Source organism: Osmerus eperlanus, chromosome 10, assembly GCF_963692335.1.
Source record: "Osmerus eperlanus chromosome 10, fOsmEpe2.1, whole genome shotgun sequence".
NCBI classification, from domain to species: Eukaryota; Metazoa; Chordata; class Actinopteri; order Osmeriformes; family Osmeridae; genus Osmerus; species Osmerus eperlanus.
The window spans coordinates 721,805-744,729 of record NC_085027.1 but is presented as its reverse complement, the minus strand read 5'-3'; the positions used below and the strand labels follow the sequence as shown (position 1 = coordinate 744,729).

The 22,925-nt window shown below is 50.9% G+C and overlaps 2 protein-coding genes across 2 annotated transcripts in view; both read left to right on the top strand.

Moving 5' to 3' along the window:
* The first annotated feature begins 272 nt into the window (after nt 1-272).
* LOC134028233 (achaete-scute homolog 1b-like) lies at nt 273-1,567 on the top strand. Its single transcript, XM_062471667.1, has 2 exons — nt 273-1,094; nt 1,221-1,567. Exons 1-2 carry the CDS (start codon nt 478-480, stop codon nt 1,225-1,227), a joined length of 624 nt encoding a protein of 207 aa, XP_062327651.1. The 5' UTR covers nt 273-477; the 3' UTR covers nt 1,228-1,567.
* Nucleotides 1,568-6,467: 4,900 nt separating this feature from the next.
* Nucleotides 6,468-22,925, top strand: part of mapk8ip1b (mitogen-activated protein kinase 8 interacting protein 1b) — a 37,997-nt gene continuing 21,539 nt past the window's right edge. Inside the window, exons 1-2 of the mRNA XM_062471730.1 lie at nt 6,468-6,668; nt 17,597-17,708. Of these exons, the coding sequence (XP_062327714.1) occupies nt 6,580-6,668; nt 17,597-17,708 (201 nt within the window). The 5' untranslated portion in view covers nt 6,468-6,579. The remainder of the gene's footprint in view (nt 6,669-17,596; nt 17,709-22,925) is intronic.

Genomic DNA, 22,925 nt, shown 5'->3' with positions numbered 1-22,925 from the left:
CTTTCTCCAAACTCAAAATCATTCTTCTAAGCCTTTAAAAGTAGGCTGGAAGCAGCATCAGAGGAAGACTGTCAAGAGGAGGAAGAATGTAAACCAGAGAGAAGAATGAACCCTGACGAGGCTGAACTGAGATTCAGACCGGAACAAAAGACAGCCGCGGCCTTCCTTCGAACCAGCCAATGAGCTCGCGATGCGCCATAATTGGTATGGAAATGAGCTTGCCCATGGAGTGCGGAGGACACGCGCCCGGCTTGCGAACCTGACGTGCCAAAGAATTACACAGCGGGGCTGGACTCAAAAGCGTGGACCTCAAAAGAGAGTCGATCTGAAGGGGGAGGCGCGTGTTTAAAAGGGAGAGGTCCATCCCGAACGGTCGCATTTCTAAACTTTCAAACACCGTTAAACAAGACGACGAACCGGACTGCGAATTTTGTGCTTCGAAACTTGGCGTCGCATTTAACTGCAGAATCTACGAAGATGGAAACCACGACATCAACTGTAACCTCAAGTAGAAACATCTCTCAATGTGCGCTGTCTCTCAGGCTTTCGGGCAGTCACGTCGCGCTGCGTGCATCCAGCCTGGACAGCTCTGCACCGGGTCAGCACCAAAGTTTGTCCACACTTCTGAAAAAACAGCGCTCCGGTTCCCCGCAGCTTTTCCGCTGCAAAAAGAGGACAAACGTTACTGTACTAAACTTTCCGTACTCCCAGCAACAACAGCTCCCTTCTTCTGTGGTCAGACGGAACGAGCGAGAGAGAAACCGAGTGAGGCAGGTGAATGCAGGCTTCCAGACTCTGCGTCAGCACGTACCCAGCGGGGCCGCCAGCAACGGGAAGCTAAGCAAAGTGGAGACGCTCCGCTCGGCCGTGGAGTATATTCGAGCCCTCCAGCATCTCTTGGACGAGAACGACGCGGTTTCCGCGGTGTTTCAGGGTTGGAGCGTTCCGTCCCCCTCCGTTACCGTATCAAGCACCTGCTCAGCGGGACCGGAGTCTCCCCTATCCACCTCCTCTTCCTCGGAGGAAGGCGGTAACCACGAACACCTGGGATCCGAGGAACACGACCTTCTACATTTCTCCACCTGGTCCAACAGGTATGCAGCTGATCATATCTCAACATTACGATACTTGACTGAGGAAATCCCCTTTACGAAAAGCGCAGTTTAGTAAATAATGGTCACATGCTACGTCCCTAAACATTGTTTTTTTCTCTATCACAGGTGCTGAAACACAGCGTCTTAAAGAGATACATTGGTTACACCCACTACAGGGGGAATAAGACGTTCATGCAGCGGTGCTTCATACGGAGGTCAGAAACACGCAGTAAACAAATGGGACCACGTCACGAGACCAGCGGACATTATTTGTTGAGATTTCCTAGGATGAACCTTGATCCGCTCTGGATAAGAGCGTCTGATAAATGACTAAATGTAAATCCTTAATTACATCAGATACTTGGTTTGTAAAATATGCACTTGGTCCATTCCGTTTTAAACAAATATGTAAATATGCGATTTCAGAGGTTATTTTTTGTACTTTTATACAACGTAGGTTTAATAAAGTTTTTTTCTATTTATAAAACTATTCGTGTGTATTTTGTGTTCATATTTAAACTTGTAGCCTATGTGACAGATTAACAAGTAGACAAGAAACAGCTGCTAGAGTCGTTCGTGTGAAAGCTGCTTCTATGCAGAACCACAGCAGCTCTGAATGAGAGCAGATAATCGTCGAGAATCCAATTAGCTGATCCGAGTTCCTGTTCTGAGTAGTTGAGACTGTAGACTTCAATGACCTTGTTCAAAAAAAGTTTAGATTACATATCCTTTGAGGTTGAAGCATGGAAGAGAGTAGCCTACTTGTCCCTTTGGAACGTGTGTGGCTGGATGATGGAGGGTGAATCTTGGTGTTTGTGTGTATGGATGATATGATGAATGGAGCTTGAACTTCAGCAAGCTGAAGTTGACTCCTCCTCCTCCCCTGGTCTGTTCAGGGGAGTTCCGAATATTTGCATTAGCCATTGTAGCTCCTGGGTTTGGCTTCACGACAGGCCTCCTTCAGCACACCGGCCTCTCAGCCTCTCCTCTACTTTCCTGTCCTCTCCCCTCAGCCTCTCCCCTCAGCCTCTCCCCTCAGCCTCTCCCCTTAGCCTCTCCCCTCAGCCTCTCCCCTCAGCCTCTCCCCTTAGCCTCTCCCCTCAGCCTCCTCTCAGCCTCTCCTCTCAGCCTCTCCTCTCAGCCTCTCCCCTTAGCCTCTCCCCTCAGCCTCTCCCCTCAGCCTCTCCTCTCAGCCTCTCCCCTCAGCCTCTACTCTCAGCCTCTCCCCTCAGCCTCTACTCTCAGCCTCCCCCCTCGGCCTCCCCCTGCCTCTTCTTCCCCCCTCTCTCCCCTGCCTCCCCCTGCCTCCTCCTCCCCCACTCAGCCTCCCCCTGCCTCCCCTGCCTCCCCCCTCAGCCTCCCCCTGCCTCTCCTCCTCCACCTGCCTCCCCTGCCTCCCCCCTCAGCCTCCCCCTGCCTCTCATCCTCCCCCTGAGCCTCCTCCAGGCCTGTGAATAGGGAGAGCTGCAGGCGACACAAAAGCTGTTTGTGGCTCAAGACCTTTTCATCCTCTCCTGCCATCAAGAGCTGAGCTGACTGGCTGTGAGTGAGAGTGGGCGTGGCCATCTCTGCTGACTGGCTGTGAGTGAGAGGGTATCGGGGGGGGGGGGGGGGGTTAGACATGGGGGGTAGTTAATGATTATTGAACCAATAACATGTTACTCTGGGTAACTGGTACCCCTTTTCCTGGTGGAAAAGGGGTACCAGTGGGGATGAGGGAACTGCCAGCCCCAGGCTTGAGGCCTGCTAGGCCTGTATTGTTACAGGCCATATCTACATGCCTTCAGACACAAGGAAAACCACCTCCTCACTCTCATAGCTTTAAAAGAGTCAGTCTGTTCACCATCTGCTTGTAATAGTTATGGTTCACTGGGCCTGGTAGCTGAGATTACTTTACACTGTCAGAATCACATCAAACACCACATCAAAACCAGTTGCCATCCTTCCTTGTTGGGTTGGAATTCTACTACCAGTGAAGTGTGTATTCATTTTCATTCATTTAACCCTTGTACTGCCTTCGGGTCACATGACCCAAAGGTTCATAACGAGCCATCATTGTGTTTACCCAATTTTACCCAATACAAAAACAATTGAAAATTATTTTCTTTTAAGAAAATGCTTCACTTTGTTTTTGTATGTGGTAAAGTTGTCGCAATACGACTGTGGGTCATAATGACTGATGGGTCAGAATGACTGATGGGTCAGAATGACCCGAAGATAACACAAGGGTTTATTTAGCTTTGAACCAGAGGTGAGGGGGGGATTTGAACCTGCTGCGGTACCTGTCTCCATGCGTCAGAGCTAAATCCAGAAGCAGCCTGTTTGATCCGGACTCACCAACATTACACCACGTTCTGGCCTTTCTCCCTTTAAGGAGGCATCCTCTCCTCCAGCTTAATCCCTCCTTTCACATGGGTTGATTGATACCCCCCCCCCCGCTCCCCCAGACCCCAGTGTAATGAGACCAGCTCTCCCCATGGTGACCTCCAGACCTGCTGCGTCCTTGTTTGCTCTGCATGGAAGGGGCTCTTTGAGGAGTCTCGTTGAAGCTGACCAGTCTCTCTCTGAGGTAACTGACCAGTCTCTCTCTGAGGTAACTGCCCAGTCTCTCTCAAGTAACTGATCAGTCTCTCTCTGAGGTAACTGACCAGTCTCTCTCTGAGATAACTGACCAGTCTCTCTCTGAAGTAACTTACCAGTCTCTCTCTGAGGTAACTGACCAGTCTCTCTCTGAGGTAACTGACCAGTCTCTCTCTGAAGTAACTGACCAGTCTCTCTCTGAGGTAACTGACCAGTCTCTCTCTGAGGTAACTGACCAGTCTCTCTCTGAGGTAACTGACCAGTCTCTCTCTGAGGTAACTGACGAGTCTCTCTCTGAAGTAACTGACCAGTCTCTCTCTGAGGTAACTGACCAGTCTCTCTCTGAGGAAACTGACCAGTTTCTCTCTCCACAGGGAAGATACATAATCACAGCTGTGGAGGTCAAAGGTCATATCAGTTACATATTCATCAAGCTTCATCCACAGCCTTGTGCCCAGTCTAAACTGGCTGCACGCATTCAACTCCCTGTAATCTCCCTTCAGCGCTCTATCACTGAATCTCTGCCTTTCAACGCGCAGCTCTGTGAAACATGACAAGCAGAGGCCGTTTTAAAGACCTTCTGAAAGGAGACGGCAGGATGGAGTTTAATCTGGCAGAAAAATGGCAACTTTCTACCGCAAACATGTTCTTATCTGCAGCAAGCAGGCTACAGGGGGAGGCTGGGGGGGAGGGTGCAGGGGGAGGCTGCAGGGGGAGGCTGGTGGGGAGGCTGGGGAGAGGCTGGGGGGAGGGTGCAGGGGAAGGCTGGGGGAGGCTTGGGGGGAGGGTGCAGGGGGAGGCTGGGGGGAGGGTGCAGGGGGAGGCTGGGGGGAGGCTGGGGGGGAGGCTGGGAGAAGGGCCGCGTGCTTGGCAGTGTTATCCGAGGGTCAGCTCCTCTCCCCTGCATTGTCCTGTCGGCCAGTCTCCCACTAACCAGATTCAGCCTGTTTGTTTAGGCAGGGGTGGGTGGAGGGGGCAGGGGTGGAGGGGGCCATTGTGCAGGCTGGCCTGGGGCCCCAGGCTCCTGTTGAGCCCTCCCAGCCTGCTGGTGCCATATGGACCACAGGCACAATCAAATTACCTTTGTCCAGGCCTCCTTTCTCCCTCTGCAGGAATGAGAGCGGCCCTCAGCCCTCAGCTTCCAGGACGCCCAGGGGGTCACCCATCCTGGACCCCAGGACCCCGTCTCCAAGGGCGATAATTAACAAATTAAATAATGAGATCATCTTCAGCTCATCTATCAGCCCATGTTGAGAAGGCTCCTTTGAGCTGGGGTGAACGAGCAGGGCACTGGTGTGTCTCCTGCTAAAGTCAGCCTTCGCTCCATCAGAGAGAGAGAGAGTAATCTAATAAACAGACCTTAGCTTTCCTGGGCTTAAGAAAGGACTTTCATTAAGAAAGACCCCGCTTTCTCACTTCAGTTTTTTAGTCTCTCACTACCTGTCTCTCTCTCTCTCTCTCTCTCTCTCCCTTTATTTATGCCTGTTTCTTTCTCTCTCTTTCTGACAGCAGCAGGAGAGAGGAAGAGAATAACTAGTGGAGCACTTCTGAAGTGTGCTTGTGACAGGAAGAGTGTGTGTGTGTGTGTGTGTGTGTGTGTGTGAAAGGGAGAGTGTGTGTGTGTGTGACAGGCAGAGAGAGATTGTGTGTGTGTTCATTCCTCAGGGTTCGAGGCCAGCTGCAGCCGTGGATAATGACTGAATCACACGTCCTCTGAAAGGACACAGCGTTCCCCCGTGGCCAATCAAACGCAGCCCCGCTGCCCCTCAGCAGAAAGGGGAGGGGCTTGTGTTCTGCTGGGGGGCAGGGGGGCCCTCTCTGATCAGGAACTGCCCTGGAGGGGTCCTCAGTCTGCCCCTGAAGAGATGGAGGGTGGAGGGCAGAGGGGTGGAGTGATGTAGGGTGGAGGGATGGAGGGTGGAGGGTGGAGTGATGTAGGGTGGAGGGATGGAGGGTGGAGGGGGAGGGTTGAGGGATGGAGGGGGAGGGTGGAGGGATGGAGAGTGGAGGGATGGAGGGTGAGGGTGGAGGGGGAGGGTGGAGGGATGGAGGGGGAGGGTGGAGGGATGGAGAATGGAGGGATGGAGGGTGAGGGTGGAGGGGGAGGGTGGAGGGATGGAGGGGGAGGGTGGAGGGATGGAGAGTCGATAGTTGTCTCTGAGAGTCACACTCACATACTCACACACACACTCCTCCAGTCTCACACTCACACACGCTAAGAGACAGAGGTCCGCTACAGGCCGCTAGGTGGCGGTGTTGTACTGGTGTTGAGCTGGTGCACAGCGCCATCTGCAGGGTGTTGTGGTGTGGTGCATTACCTACAGCGGAAGATTACAATATACACAAACGTCAACCGTTGTATTCATTCATTCATACATATGAATGACTTACTCTCCAAACAAGATGTATTGTTACTGGTTCAACTGACGATTTACTTCTGATCCTTGATATTCTGCTGTAAATGACTAAATGTAAATGTAAACCCTACTGTCTACATACACCATTTAAATGTCACTTTGGATAAAAACGTCTAAATTAATAAAAACGTACGTAAAATGTAATTCAAACAAAAGAAGATTAAGTGTTTAGTTAAATTAAACACAAAATTATTTTTTCGTCTCAACTTAAGATTCCTAAACCAGGCCTAACGAAAATAAATCGTTGAAAATCAAGGTCTATCCTCCACTGTAAAGATTAGGATTGTGTTTTCTCATTTATAATCTAGTAGTGTATTGTTTTACACGCGCTGTCTGTTGAGTCCCACTGACTTCCCGCTCCTCTCGCTCTCCCTCACCCCACCCCCAGTCTGAGGAACCTCATATCTCGGCATCGCTGGATCACTTTCTGGTTTAGCTGGGAGGCACAGACACCGCTACCGGAGCGAATGGATGAGTGAAACCCCGGTATGGCGGACAGAGAGAAGAGTAACCCGTCGCCGTCTGGCCGCTCGGCTAGCGGCCGCCGCGTGCAGGTTGACTCGCCAGCCAGTTTCAGGTAAGCTCCGTCTCTACCGCGGTAAACAGCCCACCTGCGCCGGTTACTAAGTGATCCGTTGCGTCGAGATTTTGCTGTGCGAGACATTGGCATCGTAGCAGGGATCCCTCCGCTGCAGTTGGCAGGATGCTGGTGCTGGTTGGTCGCACCTGTCTGAGCACGCGCCTGATCTGGGACTGCCGCAGGGTAACGTTTGTATTGTGGACGGTAACGACGGACGGTAACGGTTAAACGAGTGATAGGTGTTTTGTTGTTGTCACATGTGGTTCAGGGCGTGTCTGGCTGTCTTGTCACGGGCGTCTAGCGCGCGGACGGAGCGTGTGTGAGGCAAGGAGTTGTTGTAAAGCTTAGTCACAAATGTGAGGTCATCTGTCAACCGTACAAACGCAACAGCATACTGGCCACAGGTGGATGTATAGAATAAATCTGTAGAAGAGATTTACTCTCAATACATATCAAATTCGTATAAACGTTTGAAGACAGGATTATATCCAACAGTATTTCACACTAACATATTGTAGTGCAACCCCCTCTTCCTTCTTCCTATCTACACACACACACACACACACACACACACACACACACACACACACACACACACACACACACACACACACACACACACACACACACACACACACACACACACACACACACTCACAAACTGGGGCTTGAGGAAAAACACCCGTGTTTAAGAGTGGCACTAATGAGCATGTAGAGGGTCCACAAACCCCCTCCAGCACCATCCTCTCCCTGTGTCTCTCGCCCCCTCTCTCTCCCCTCTCTCCAGCACCACCATCCTCTCCCTGTGTCTCTCGCCCCTCTCTCTCCCCTCTCTCCAGCACCACCATCCTCTCCCTGTGTCTCTCGCCCCCTCTCTCTCCCCTCTCTCCAGCACCACCATCCTCTCCCTGTGTCTCTCGCCCCCCCTCTCTCCGCTCTCCCCAGCACCACCATCCTCTCCCTGTGTCTCTCACCCCTATCTCCAGCACCACCATCCTCTCCCTCTGTCTCTCTCCCCCCTCTCCCCCCTCTCTCCAGCACCACCATCCTCTCCCTCTCTCCCCCCTCTCCCCCCTCTCTCCAGCACCACCATCCTCTCCCTCTGTCTCTCTCCCCCCTCTCCCCCCTCTCTCCAGCACCACCATCCTCTCCCTCTGTCTCTCTCCCCCCTCTCCCATCTCTCTCCCCAGTCTGTTCTAGTGTCATTCAGCTGTTCAGCGTGCTGTATGTCAGGACCTGAGCTCTACCACAGCAGACACAGTTGTACCTTAAACAGACAAAACACTGTCAGTGAAAAGGTTTGCAATGTTAACCTCCCTCAATAGTTTCTGTGTAGTTACATGGTAGTTAATGTAACCTTCATGTAAAGTGTTGCCATGCAGCATCATGGTAGGTAATGTTCAGTGTGTGGATGTTGGGACTGTGAGTGTTGCTGTGTAGCTGAAAGAGAAGCAGTGTTAAGGGCCACGCCTGGCCTGTTCTCCTCTAGACAACATGCTGTTTACATGCTGGGGAATGCCACCAAGAAAGACAAATGATGAAAGGGAGAGAGAGATAGAGAGTGTGTGACATAGAGAGAGTGTGTGTGGGACACAGAGAGAGACTGAAACTGTGTGTGAGAGAGAGAGAGAAGACTTGTAACTGTGGACCCCCCCTGGGAATCTGTCATGAGGCAGAGAGATGCTGTGCAGAATATCCAGTCACTGCTCTCTCTCTAGTCAGCACAGCACCTCGAAACACGGAGAGAGATGCAGAGAGAGAGAGAGATGAAGAGAGCGAGAGACGAAGAGAGATAGATGCAGAAAGAGATGCAGAGAGAGATGCAGAGAGAGAGAGAGAGATGCAGAAATAGAGAGAGATGCATACATAGATAGAGATGCAGAAATAGAGAGAGATGCAGAAATAGAAAGAGATGCTGAAATAAAGAGAGATGCAGAAATAGAGAGATGCAGAAATAGAGAGAGATGCAGAGAGAGAGAGAGAGAGAGAGATGCAGAAATAGAGAGAGATGCAGAAATATAGAGAGATGCAGAGAGAGAAAGATTCAGAAAGAGAGAGCTGCAGAGAGAGATGCAGAGAGAGAGAGAGAGATGCAGAAATAGAGAGAGATGCATAAATAGATAGAGATGCAGAAATAGAGAGAGATGCAGAAATAGAAAGAGATGCTGAAATAAAGAGAGATGCAGAAATAGAGAGATGCAGAAATAGAGAGAGATGCAGAGAGAGAGAGAGAGAGAGATGCAGAAATAGAGAGAGATGCAGAAATATAGAGAGATGCAGAGAGAGAAAGATTCAGAAAGAGAGAGCTGCAGAGAGAGATGCAGAGTGAGATGCAGAGAGATACAGAAAGAGAGAGGGATGCAAAGTGAGTTAGAGTAAGAGAGAGAGAGAGCTGAAGAGAAAGGTAACAGATTACATGTGAGTGTATGTATTTATGCTGTCAGCCAGTCTGGGCTGGACACACAGAGGACAGTAATTGGTCTCAATCCCCTTCCTGCTGATCATTTACTGCTTGCTCTGTTTTGCTGATGCGTGCTGTTTCTCCTAGAATATCTCCCCTCACACACACACACCCCTCCCCCTCACACACACACCCCTCCCCCTCACACACACCCCTCCCCTTTACACCCACTCTCTGTCTCTCACAAACGCATACGCGTTCACACACACACACACTCGTTGCTTTAACAGTGATAGAGAGTCCTGCAGCCTGTCGATTTGATGAATCCCAGCAGAGGGGCTGTGAAGGGGGGAGGGAGAGAAGCATAGAAAGAGAGAGAGAATGAGAGGGAGAGAGATAGAGAGAGGGAGGTAGAGAGAGGGAGAGAGAATTAGTAGAGAGAGGGAGAGAGTGCTCTTGTACAGGATTCATAAGTCTAAGAGAGTAGTCATCCTGACTCTGCTGCCTCAAATCACCTCTCCTACCACCAGACCCCCTCCTCTCCTACCACCAGACCCCCTCCTCTCCTACCACCAGACCCCCTCCTCTCCTACCACCAGACCCCCTCCTCTCCTACCACCAGACCCCCTCCTCTCCTACCACCAGACCCCCTCCTCTCCTACCACCAGACCCTCTCCTCTCCTACCACCAGACCCCCTCCTCTCCTACCACCAGACCCTCTCCTCTCCTACCACCAGACCCCCTCCTCTCCTACCACCAGACCCCCTCCTCTCCTACCACCAGACCCTTTCCTCTCCTACCACCAGACCCCCTCCTCTCCTACCACCAGACCCTCTCCTCTCCTACCACCAGACCCTCTCCTCTCCTACCACCAGACCCTCTCCTCTCCTACCACCAGACCCTCTCCTACCACCAGACCCTCTCCTCTCCTACCACCAGACCCTCTCCTCTCCTACCACCAGACCCTCTCCTCTCCTACCACCAGACCCTCTCCTCTCCTACCACCAGACATCCTCAGACGGAACTGGTGTCACTGAGTGGAGGGGGGGAGGCCAGGGGGGGCAAACATGTTGACAAACATTTACTTTTTTAAATACCCACATTCAGCTGTTGAACACATTTTGCACAATCAAAACAATATGGATAAATGTAACCAGAATCACTACTGCACCTGTCTGACTCCAGGAACATGTTCTCACCACAACCTCAGAAACTGAGGTTGTGGTGTCTAGCTGGTGTCTAGCTGGTCGTAGTGAGGCTAGCTGGTCGTAGTGAGGCTAGCTGGTCGTAGTGAGGCTAGTTGGTCGTAGTGAGGCTAGTTGTTTGTAGTGAGGCTAGTTGTTCGTAGTGAGGCTAGCTGGTCGTAGTGAGGCTAGCTGGTCGTAGTGAGGCTAGCTGGTCGTAGTGAGGCTAGCTAATCGTAGTGAGGCTTGCTAGTCGTAGTGAGGCTAGCTGGTCCTACTGAGGCTAGCTAATCGTAGTGAGGCTAGCTGGTCGTAGTGAGGCTAGCTGGTCGTAGTGAGGCTAGCTGGTCGTAGTGAGGCTAGCTGGTCGTAGTGAGGCTAGCTAATCGTAGTGAGGCTTGCTAGTCGTAGTGAGGCTAGCTGGTCGTAGTGAGGCTAGCTGGTCGTAGTGAGGCTAGCTGGTCGTAGTGAGGCTAGCTGGTCGTAGTGAGGCTAGCTAATCGTAGTGAGGCTTGCTAGTCGTAGTGAGGCTTGCTAGTCGTAGTGAGGCTTGCTAGTCGTAGTGAGGCTTGCTAGTCATAGTGAGGCTTGCTAGTCATAGTGAGGCTTGCTAGTCATAGTGAGGCTAGCTAGTCATAGTGAGGGACTCTCACAGAGCTGTATCACAGTGATGGATGTAGAAGGCAGGTTCTAGTAAAGTGTGACCCAATTTCTCCCCAGAAAGAACACGTTTTTTTCATTTCATTCCTCACCTCTTTCCCTCTTTCCCACTTCCCCTACACCTTCCACCCCCCTTTCCTCACCTCCTCCCTCTCTCCTCTGGCCTGGGTGATATTTCTGAGGTGAAGATATTTTGGATTCTGTCAGAGTGCATCAGCTCATTGTGTGTGTGTGTTTGCTTGCTGGTGTGTGTGTGCTTACATGTGTGTCACACACACACACACACACACACACATAAACAAACACACACATGTACACACATATACGTGCCCACACGTGGATGAGTATGTGTTTGTTCTAACATGTGTGTCAGCACCGCAGGTCTTGGCTGGTTGCCGGGGCGGGCCTTATGGCCATGTGTTGGTTGCCATGGCCAGTGAGTGTTGCCAGGAGACCCCTGCTCTTTCTTTCCTCCCCCATCCTCCCCCCATCCTCCCACCATCCTCCCCCCAGCTCGCCCCTCCTCCCATCTGCCGTCACAGTGGGAGTCAAAGGGTAAGGGAAGTTGGATCAGAGAGGTGCACTGTGGTCCAACAGCAAATACCTGTCAAACACACCTGTCTAACGTGCTAGCAGCAGACTCTAACAGGCAAGCAGCATAGGCTAACAGGCTAGCAGTGGACGCTAACTGGCTAACTGGCTAGCAGCAGAGGCTAACAGGCTAGCAGTGGACGCTAAATGGCTAACTGGCTAACTGGCTAGCAGCAGATGCTAACAGGCTAGCAGTGGACGCTAACAGGCTTACTGGCTAGCAGCAGAGGCTAACAGGCTATCAGTGTTTACAATAGTCCACACGTGTGTGAATGTGGAGTTGTGATGTTGTGTGTGTTCAGGGTTCCTGTGAGCTTCATCCCCTGTTGTGAGTGCATGTTTTATTAAACACAGTCCCTTACTGTGCTGCATGCTCTGGTTAGAGATGCTCTCCTCTTAGCGCTTGTGAGCACACACGCATTCTCATACACACACGCATGCACACGCACGTGCATGCACACGCTGACACGCACACACACACGCATGCACACACACACACACTGTAGTGGGTTCTCTCCAAGGTGGTGGATGACATCTAAAAATAAGTTGTTCCTCCTTGGCTGTCCTGGCCACACACACACACACAGTCACAGCATAACTGTTCTGGAGATTCTAGTGTCTTCATAGACAGAGGGAGAGAAACAGTGAGAAGGAGAGGAACAGAGAGAGGGTGGGAATAGGAGTGTGATCTGCCATCACAGGAGAGGGAGCCAAAGAGAGAGGGAGAGAAAGACAGAGGGAGAGAAAGAGAGAGATGGAGAGAGAAGGAAGAGGGAGACAGAAGGAAAGAGAGAGCAGAGATGAGAATAACCGGAGCATGATCGATCTGCCTCATTAATAATGAAGCAGACAGGACTGCTCTTGTTGCTGGGCTCCTCTCTCTCCCTCCTCTCGCTCTACCCTGCTGTCTCATCTGTCCTTCTCTCTCCCTCCCCCTCCTCTCTCTCCCTCCCCCTCCTCTCTCTCTCTCTCTCCTCCTCTCCTCTCTTCTGCTGTCAGCAACTCTGTGCTGTAGTAAATCGTAGACTTGCTCCAGTGCAAGCAAAGGAGGGTAACACAATATCCCTCTCCTCCAGCCGGTTTACTACCCTCTCCTCCAGCCTGTCTGTTACCTGTCTACAGCAGAGAGGCGGAGGAGATATATATCCCTCTGCTCCTGCTGTGTCTCCTCTCCTGGTTCTCCTCTCCTGGTTCTCCTCTCCTGGTTCTCGTCTTGCATACGGTCCTCGAGCAACACGCGGAACAGAAGCGAACAGAAGCAGCGAATCAGGGCTCCGCGTCCCATCGACCCAGCTGAGCATCTCCCTCCCCTCTCCCCCCTCCCTCCCCTCTCCCCCCTCTCTCTACCTCTCCCCCCTCTCTCTACCTCCTCCTCCCCTCCTCCGTGGTTTACTCGCAGCATGGACTCCGGAGGGGAAGAAGGAGAGGGGTGGATGGAGGACCAGTGGGAGAAATGGTAGGATATCTCTATTCTGTCCTCCTAGCTGCCAGAAACAGTGCTGTGACCTTGTGTGTGTGTGTGTGTTACGGTAGTGCTGTCGATGTGCTGCTCCGCGTCTCTGCATGGTGCTGCGTCGGACCAGGATGCCCTTGAAGCACGGAGCATGCACGACAGAGAGAGAGACGGAGAGAGAGAGAGACGGAGAGAGAGAGACGGAGAGAGATAGAGAGAAAGGAGGAGGGAGAGAGATAGAAAAAGAGAGAAGGAGAGAGAAGGAGAAAGAGAGGTGAAGCAGAAGTATCCGAATGTTTGTGGGATGTTACAGGACTCCAGCATTACGCTGTGGACTGGAGGAGGGAGTGATGGGGCAGGAGGATGGGGGGGAGATGGAGGGGGCATGGAGGGGCAAGAGGGGGAAGGAGGATGGGGGGGAGATGGAGGGGGCTTGGAGGGGCAAGAGGGGGAAGGAGGATGGGGGGAGATGGAGGGGGCATGGAGGGGCAAGAGGGGGCAGGAGGATGGGGGGGAGATGGAGGGGGCATGGAGGGGCAAGAGGGGGAAGGAGGATGGGGGGGAGATGGAGGGGGCTTGGAGGGGCAAGAGGGGGAAGGAGGATGGGGGGGAGATGGAGGGGGCATGGAGGGGCAAGAGGGGGCAGGAGGATGGGGGGGAGATGGAGGGGGCATGGAGGGGCAAGAGGGGGCAGGAGGATGGGGGGGAGATGGAGGGGGCTTGGAGGGGCAAGAGGGGGAAGGAGGATGGGGGGGAGATGGAGGGGGCATGGAGGGGCAAGAGGGGGCAGGAGGATGGGGGGGAGATGGAGGGGGCATGGAGGGGCAAGAGGGGGCAGGAGGATGGGGGGGAGATGGAGGGGGCTTGGAAGGGGGCAGCAGGGGGTGGCTTCCTGGCTGGCATCAGTTTGTTGTCATTTCGTGTTTGGTGTACAGTAGCATATTAGACATGACTGTGTGTGGGGAGGGGGGTAATTGAATCAAGACTGATTGCGTTGTTGTGTATCTGGACCTCACAGAAATGGAAGCTGTTCTCTCGTAGGTTAAAAACAGCTCAGTGGTTAGAACCTTTCAAGAAGTCATAGGTTCAATTCTTCCTGTACTGTTTTAGCATCATTCTACCTCTCTTGCCTCTGTCTCTTCCTCCTCCCTCTCTGGAAAGAGTGACTAAAACACAAAACCTCTTTTGTTTTAGCTAAGCCCCTCAGGTCTGAAACCATCAGTCCAGTTCCAGGTTCTGATCAGTCCTTCCTAGTGTGTTTATTATTTAGTGGTTAAACAGCAGCTCTGTTTACCCCTAGAGGTCAGTTAGTCAAGTTGGGTTATTCAATTGCCTATATACATTGTTTATGCATCACTTTGAGCATTTGTATCCCAAAATGAATATGAATCCACCACCCAACACCTTTGAACCTGAAACAGCTTTTTATTGAAGGGGCTGCAGCTGTAACTAATCATTTAAGTTGCACTTTAAACACAAACATGCAAAGAGAACAGATATCCGTATCTCTCCATCACCATCTTTCCAGATCATCTAGCGCTCTGAGATCTCCACAACAATGTCACCATTTAGCGCTCTGAGTGTAAATTAAACGCAGGATTTGAGTTTTTATTATTATCCAGTGTGACCGTTTCTTGTGCTGAGTTTTTGAAACATCTGATTGGTTTATTCTAGGTTTGCGTGTGCCCCCTTCCCGCCCTACCCAGAGTGCATTGCGGCAGAAGAGGGGTCACCCTGTCCTGGTGTTTTATCCCTCCCTCCCTCCCTCCCTGTCCCGTCTGTGTGCCTTCTCAATCGTGACTCTGCCCTTCCCTCCGGTTTCTCTGTCTTTCATTTTCTTCCTCTCCCCTACTCATCCTCCATTAGGGCCGATTGAACAAAACACCCCTTTAATATGACACTTACGGCTTAAGTTCTCCTTAACTATGTGATATAGCTACGTGAGGGCGTTTCACAGAATCCCTAAAAAGGTTTCCTTAGAAAAGGAAAGACGTTAGCTAATTATATTGAACGTGATTTTAGTAAAGTTCCACGGAGAACGTCTGTTAGCTTGCACGTTTTTCGCAAGACAAAATTGTTAGCCTACCTGTGTTGAACTGGTTTATTTTTTCAAAAACGTTTTATGATGAGCCAACTTGCTCCTCAAATGCTGAAAACAATTTGAGCTAAGTTATCGCTGGTCGCTGGTAATAACGTTGCAGTAGCTAGCTACAAGGTTGTCTAGCTAAGCTAGCTAGCTCCAGCTACATAACTAGAGAACAGGGCTCAAGTTTGATCAAAAGTTTGGCTTTTGGCTCCCATACCTATCAAAGCTTTGGTACAAATATTCTGGGAGAGAAAGAGAGGGAGGAGGGTAATGTTTCTGACTAGTAGGTAGCATTTAACTCTGTATAACTCGAGTCGATACAACTATCAATAACTCGGTAGAAAACTTCCCTCCCTTTGTAACTGATTTAACTACTTGTACTCGATGTGATTTATATTATTGTTGCTTGCTTTCCTACAGGTAGGCCTACACTTGCACTTTCGAGGTTCATGTTGTTTAATTGTAATTTGTTGAACTACATGCTCTTATGATTCTTCCCATTGGAACTTATTTGCTTTTCACAATGTATGCAGACATCCCAACCTGCAAAAACTAATTTGAGGGAGGTGGCTTCACCGGCTACTATCACCCCGGGACGCTATCAGGACGTGCGCTGTGTCACTCTCTCACCACGTTTGCCACTCGGTTTCCAGAGCCTGTCTATCAGAAATTACCCTTGAACTGTCAATTCAATTTAGCTTTATTAGCATGACAGTCATTACAACCGTATTGTCAAAGCTAGCTCGCTCTAAAACAAAAAAAACCTAGAACCCTGCTGTTCACCCCAGCCCAGCTAGGAGGGAGACAGCTGTATACACCCTGCTACCTTGCACCAAGCAGCTAACTACACATCTGCAGGGATTTGCGAGTTTATGTCACATGTCACCCCCGTCTTGTCAGTGTGTCAGACGGTGTCCTGATGAGCATTCCTTCCTCCTCTCAGGTGTCATCGCTCACTTGGGACAGAACTGTGTCTCTCCTTTTGAAATTCTCTCTCATCCTCCTCTTCTATCTCTCATCCTCTCCCTCCCTCCTTCCTCCTCTCCCTCTTTCTACAAAGGCACATTATTGGGATGAACAGATGTGTCTCCCCCCTCCCTCTTCACCCACCTCCCTCCCTCCTTCCCTCCATCTTAGAAACAGCCTGTTGTTGCAGCTGCTGATCATGGAGGACAACCATAGGCCAGCAGACATATTGTCATGTGACAGGAGGCAGACACTGGCTGACGTAGCAGTTTACATCGTGACACAAGCATGGGACAGTTGAAATCGAGGAGATGAAAAACGAATTGCGATTCTCTTTTGATTTTGATTTCATTTTGAAACTGTCAAATATTTCGCAAATTTGCAAGAAAATTGCAAAAGTTTATTGTGAACCCGGAATTGTGTTTTGTATCGAATCGTGGGCTGAGTATATCGTTACATCCTTGCATATCCCACAACATGTGTGGATATGCTAAGCTAGCTATATGGATATGCTTGTGGGGATATGCTAAAATGCAGTATGTGGGTATTATGTGGATATGCTAAGTAGGGGTGGGAATCTTTTGGTACCTCACGATTCGATTAAAATCGATTCTTGGGGTCAATTCGATTAAAAATTGTTTCAGGTTTTTCAGAGAATTAAAAAATAAAATAAAAAAATCTAATGCTAAGCTAGCCGCAGTATGTCGGTAAGGGTTTGTGGATATGCAAGTCAGGGATAGGGAGTCAGGAGTCAGGTGGCTGAGCGGTGAGGAAGAGCTGAGAGGTGAGTCGGGCTAGTAATCTGAAGGTTGCCAGTTCGATTCCCGGCCGTGCAAAATGACGTTGTGTCCTTGGGCAAGGCACTTCACCCTACTTGCTTCGGGGGGAATGTCCCTGTACTTACTGTAAGTCGCTCTGGATAAGAGCGTCTGCTAAATGACTAAATGTAAATGTAAATATGCTCAGCTAGCTATGTGAGTAAGGTTGCGTGTGTGACCGTTGGGTGATGTTATGGTCTTGGAGAACTCATTGTCTGAGCTGGTAACTAAGATAAGACAGGAGTTGTGATTAACGGTTAAATGTGTTCTTGTTGATGTCAGGACTCTGGCCCCCTGCGGTGATATAACGGTTGTCCGGGAGATGGCGTTGTCTTAGAGACGCCTGCTCACTCTGGCCCCTGGCTGCTGTCCAGACAGTGTGTCTTTGTGACACACACACACACACTCTCCAATGTTCATACAACCATTCTGACAGTTCAGCCCCCTCTTCCCCCGCCTTGTCACACCAGCTCCTCCCTCCTCCCCTCCTCCCCCCTGCCCCCCCCCCCTTCTCTCCTTCCCCTGTCTCTCAAGGTTAACCCATGACATCAACTGTAACATTAATGTCTCTCTCCCTCCCCTCTCTCTCCAGGTTATCCCATGACATCAGCTGTAACATTAATGTCTCTCTCCCTCCCCTCTCTCTCCAGGTTATCCCATGACATCAGCTGTAACATTAATGTCTCTCTCCCTTCCCTCTCTCTCCAGGTTAACCCATGACATCAGCTGTAACATTAATGTCTCTCTCCCTCCCCTCTCTCTCCAGGTTGACCCATGACATCAGCTTGGAGGAGTTTGAGGATGAGGATCTGTCTGAGATCACAGACATCCAGGATGAGTGTGGGATGAGTCTGAACTGCAATGGGCTGGAGGTGAAGGTAAGAGGAGGGGGGAGAGGGTCACATGCTGTTCTAGGCCTGGTCCGGCCTGGCCTGGTCTGGTTTGTTTTGTCTTTACCTGTGGGCTACCCCCCCCCCCACACACACACTACGGGGCCGGTGATTGGCTGGCAGCTCTAGAAGCTCTGCTGGGTCCTGGGCTTGTCTCTGACCTGGACCCAGGAGCAGCGCCCAGATGCACTATGGGTAATATGGTCATTATTTTGGAGGAAAGTTCCAGTAATTCCCTTCAAGTCCATTGAAAGGATGCTGACGGATGCTCCTACTAATGACACAGTGGTCTGTGTCGTTAGACCCCGGACTGAGGTGTCAGACCCAGGACTGAGGTCTCAGACCCAGGACTGAGGTGTCAGACCCAGGACTGAGGTGTCAGACCCAGGACTGAGGTCTCAGACCCAGGACTGAGGTGTCAGACCCAGGACTGAGGTGTCAGACCCAGGACTGAGGTCTCAGACCCAGGACTGAGGTGTCAGACCCAGGACTGAGGTGTCAGACCAAGGACTGAAGTCTCAGACCCAGGACTGAGGTGTCAGACCCAGGACTGAGGTCTCAGACCCAGGACTGAGGTGTCAGACCCAGGACTGAGGTCTGCTGGGGGGAAGGATGAACAACCCTGAGCTGCACTTCTGGAAAGGGAGCTGGGAGAGAAAGAGAAAGAGATGGGAAGACAGGGAAAGAGAGATGTGAAATGAGAGAGACAGGAAGAGAGAGATAGAGAGATGGGAAGAGAGAGAGAGATGGGAAGAGAGAGAGAGATGTGAAGAGAGAGAGAGAGAGATGGGAATAGAGAGATGGGAAGAGAGAGAGAGAGAGATGTGAAGAGAGAGAGAGAGATGGGAAGAGAGAGAGAGATGGGAAGAGAGAGAGACAGACATGTGACGAGAGAGAGAGAGATGGGAAGAGAGAGAGAGAGATGTGAAGAGAGAGAGAGATGTGAAGAGAGAGAGAGAGAGATGGGAAGAGAGAGTTGGGAAGAGAGAGAGAGAGATTGAAAGAGAGAGATTGGAAGAGAGAGATGTGAAGAGAGAGAGAGATTGGAAGAGAGAGATGTGAAGAGAGAGAGAGATGGGAAGAGAGAGAGAGATGGTAAGAGAGAGAGAGAGATGTGAAGAGAGAGAGAGAGATGTGAAGAGAGAGAGAGAGAGATGTGAAGAGAGAGAGAGAGAGATGGGAAGAGAGAGAGAGAGAGATGTGAAGAGAGAGAGAGATGTGAAGAGAGAGAGAGAGAGAGATGTGAAGAGAGAGAGAGAGAGAGATGTGAAGAGAGAGAGAGATGTGAAGAGAGAGAGAGAGAGATGTGAAGAGAGAGAGAGAGAGATGTGAAGAGAGAGAGAGAGAGATGTGAAGACAGAGATAACGAGACACAGGAGAGAAAGATATGGACGGGTTAGAAAGTGAGAGTGAGAGAGATCGAGAGAGAGGGATGGGGTGGATGAAAGAGAAAAGGAGAAAGGTATAAGGAGAGCGGGATGGAGAGGTAGAGGTGAGGAGAGAGATGCACCCGTTCATGTATAATTCCAACTGATATATGTTTTTCCTGGTGAAATAAACCTTATTATCCCCAGACACCCTGCTATAACCAAGGCAACAGGAAGAAAAGACTGATGATTCAGTCATCCTGAGGAAAAAGGGGAATCCTTTCTCTCTCCTCTCCGATACAGCAGTGTTGTTTGGGTTTAATAATGTTGCATCTCTTTTTCTCTCTCTGTCTCTCTCCTTCTGTCTTTCCCTCTCTCTCCCTGTCAGTTATTTTCCTTTCTTCCTCCTCTCCTCCTCTCCTCTCCTCCTCTTGTACTCACTGTGTATAACTATCCAGGGAGCTAATTATAGCTTGGATTAGTGAATATGAGCTTTCAGAGTGGGAGTGTGTGTGGATCCTCTCTCTCTTTCTCTGTGTCTCTTGACCTCTCTCTCCCCCTCCCTCTGTCTTTCTCAAGTTTCAGTTTGAGGTTTATGGCCATGCAAGTACAAGTACAGGACATTGGAATTCTTTGGTCCTTGTCAGAAATATTAATCTATCAAGCATTGCACAGTCAGTTGATGAACAAGTTAAGAAAGCTTTATTGCTTGCGGCCGCAAGGAGATTTAAACATATTGGTGAGAAGTCCCCTCCCCTGCATATCAGCTGTCAATGTGGTCGATCCCAGAGACAGAGTGCGGGTGCACGTGGAAACTTACAAAGTTCTCTGACCCTAGGCTTGACCATATGATTCACTCAACACAGATAAAATTAAACACATTTATTGCACCTCTAGTATGATAATGGTCAACCTAGGTCAGTTTGTTTACGTAAGCCTAGTGTCATATATAGGACATGTGGGGAGAGGTTCTCTGCTGAAGGAATGCTAAACACCAGTATTTTCAGAAAATAATGTTACATTCTAAATTTCTCAGACAGTCCTGCTCCTCTCCTCTGCTCTCCCTCTCTTCACACACACACACACACACACACACACACACACACACACACACACACACACACACACACACACACACACCACACACCACACACACACACACACACACACCACACACACCACACACCACACACACACCATACACCACACACACCACACACCACACACACACACCACACACACACCATGTCCCCTTCTGCAGTAGATGCCCAGCCTGTCTGGGTCCTGTGATGCTCCTACTGTGCCTGTCCATTATTGATGAGGTCAGAGCAATCCCGCAATCCCCTGGGGTGATGAGCTCATAGGTGAGGTCGTCTCTGTCTGCACAGGAGTGGCACTGAAGCTCTTTGTGTGTGTGTGTGTGTGTGTGTGGGTGTGTGTGTCTGTGTGTGGTGTGTGTGGTGTGTGTGTGGGTGTGTGTGTGTGGTGTGTGTGTGTGTGTGTGGGTGTGTGTGTGTGTGTGGGTGTGTGTGTGTGGGTGTGTGGTGTGTGTGGTGTGTGGGTGTGTGTTGGGGGAAGGTAAAGGGTTAGTAGTCGTTTGTCGTGTGTAGAGAGGATGTCAGAGCAGATGATCATGTCATTATATTACCCTCTCTTCCTGCCCTGCCCTCTCCCTCCCTCCCTCCCTCCCTCCCTCCCTCCCTCCCTCCCTCCCTCCCTCCCTCCCTCCATCCATCCATCCATCCATCCACCTCTCTCTCTATACCTCTCTCTCTCCACCTCTCTCCACCTCTCTCTCTCTCCACTTCTCTCTGTCTCTCTTCACCTAGGGTGTTTGAAGGACAGTGAGAGAGATGGAGAGGAGGAGAGTGAGGGAGGAGGAGAGAGAGAGAGAGGGAAGACAGAGAGAGATGGAGAGGAGGAGAGGGAGGGAGAGAGGGAGAGAGAGAGATGGAGAGGGAGGGAGGGAGGGAGAGAGGGAGAGAGAGATGGAGAGGAGTAGAGGGAGGGAGAGAGGGAGGAGGAGAGAGAGAGGGAAGACAGAGATGCAGAGGAGGAGAGGTAGGGAGTGAGGGAGAGAGAGAGGGTGGGCGGGCGGGCATGAGTCAACCAAATCAAGGAGGAAAAAATAATCTTATTTCCATGGCAACGGTGTTTTCCTTGCCGTCTCTTCGCACACACACACACACACACACAGCACACACACACAGCACACACATTTACATTTAGTCATTTAGCAGACGCTCTTATCCAGAGCGACTTACAGTAAGTACAGGGACATTCTCCCCGAGGCAAGTAGGGTGAAGTGCCTTGCCCAAGGACACAGCGTCAGTTGGCATGACCGGGAATCGAACTGGCAACCTTCGGATTACTAGCCTGATTCCCTCACCGCTCAGCCACCTGACTCCCCACACCCCACACATACACAGCACACACACATAGCACATGCACACATGCACATTCACACCAACACTGCGTTGCCAGGGAGACGGTGCCTGTCATTTGCCCTGTGATTGGTCCTCCATCGTCACAGCAGCGCCATGTTGGGTCCTGCGCTGTCTCAGCAGGCAGATGTAGACAGACAGGTCGACACCTGCAGTTGGGAGAAGAAGGGGTGTAGCTTAGTGGTTAGAGCCGATCTGATGATCAAGAGGTGTCAGATCCAAACCCCCCCGCCCACGCACCTTGCTGTGGATGAAAACGTCTGCCAAATGAATACAATACTAATGATGAGAAATCTAATGTAAATACACAGTGTTAGTGTATGATATTTTATTGGTACATTATATGTTAGTATTGTGGTCTCTGCTTCATCACCATGACTTACAGAAGGCTTGGACTCTGTGGTCAATGCCATCACAGTGGTCACGTGATCTGGAATCCATTCACAGAATTCTGCCCTGTCAGAGCCCCAGGTTATGACTCACTCCCCAGAGCTCTGCTGATTGGCTGAGCCAGAGCAGCAGAATGTTTCAGGCAAGTGCCTCTCTGCCCCGTCGCTAAGCCCCATGGTCTCCTAGCAACAGAGCCGGTTCTCTTAAAGGGACCAGGGATATAATAGAGGTCAGTGAGAGAGGTGGTGTGTGTGTGTGAGAGAGAGAGAGAGAGAGAGAGGGTGTGTGTGTGTGTGTGAGAGGGTGTGCGCGTGTGTGTGTGTGTGTGAGAGAGAAAGAGAGAGAGAGAGAGTTTGTGTGTGAGTGTGAGAGTTTAACGGGGGGTAGAGTTTCCCAGTTTGAGGGCTAATCTATCGGGGGAGGGATTCATCTGCTCTCTGTCTAGATTAGATTAAGACTGTGAGGATGGAGAGAGTGACTTCATCAGAGCTGACTGGAGTCCTGGGATGAGAGATCTGGGGGAGGGGGGGGGCGGGTCTAAGGGAGGGGGGAGAGGAAGGGGGGGGAGGGGGGGGAGAGATCGGGGGGAGGGGGGGGACGGGTCTGAGGGGGGGGAGGGGGGGGGAGGGGGGGGAGGAAGGGGGGGAGGGGGGGGGAGGGGGGGGGAGGAAGGGGGGGTAGAGGGGGGGTAGAGATCGGGGGGAGGGGGGGTCTCTTCCTGTCTGGAGTCTGACAGGGGCAGATGAAAGATTGTTTATAGCCACTTACAGGAGAGGAGGAGGAGGGAGGGATAATGGTCTGAATGGTAGGGTGGAAGGAAAGATGGATGGTAGTTTGGATGGATGGACCACATCCCATCTTTCCCCCTCCTGCAGTCTGCAGGCCTATTCTACAGGGACGGGGTTTTCACCTATTAGATTGTCCTGGAATTCCATCGTTTTTCACAAAACCACTTACAATGTCCTTTTCTTTCACTGTCCTTTCTGTTCATCCCTGGACCTCCC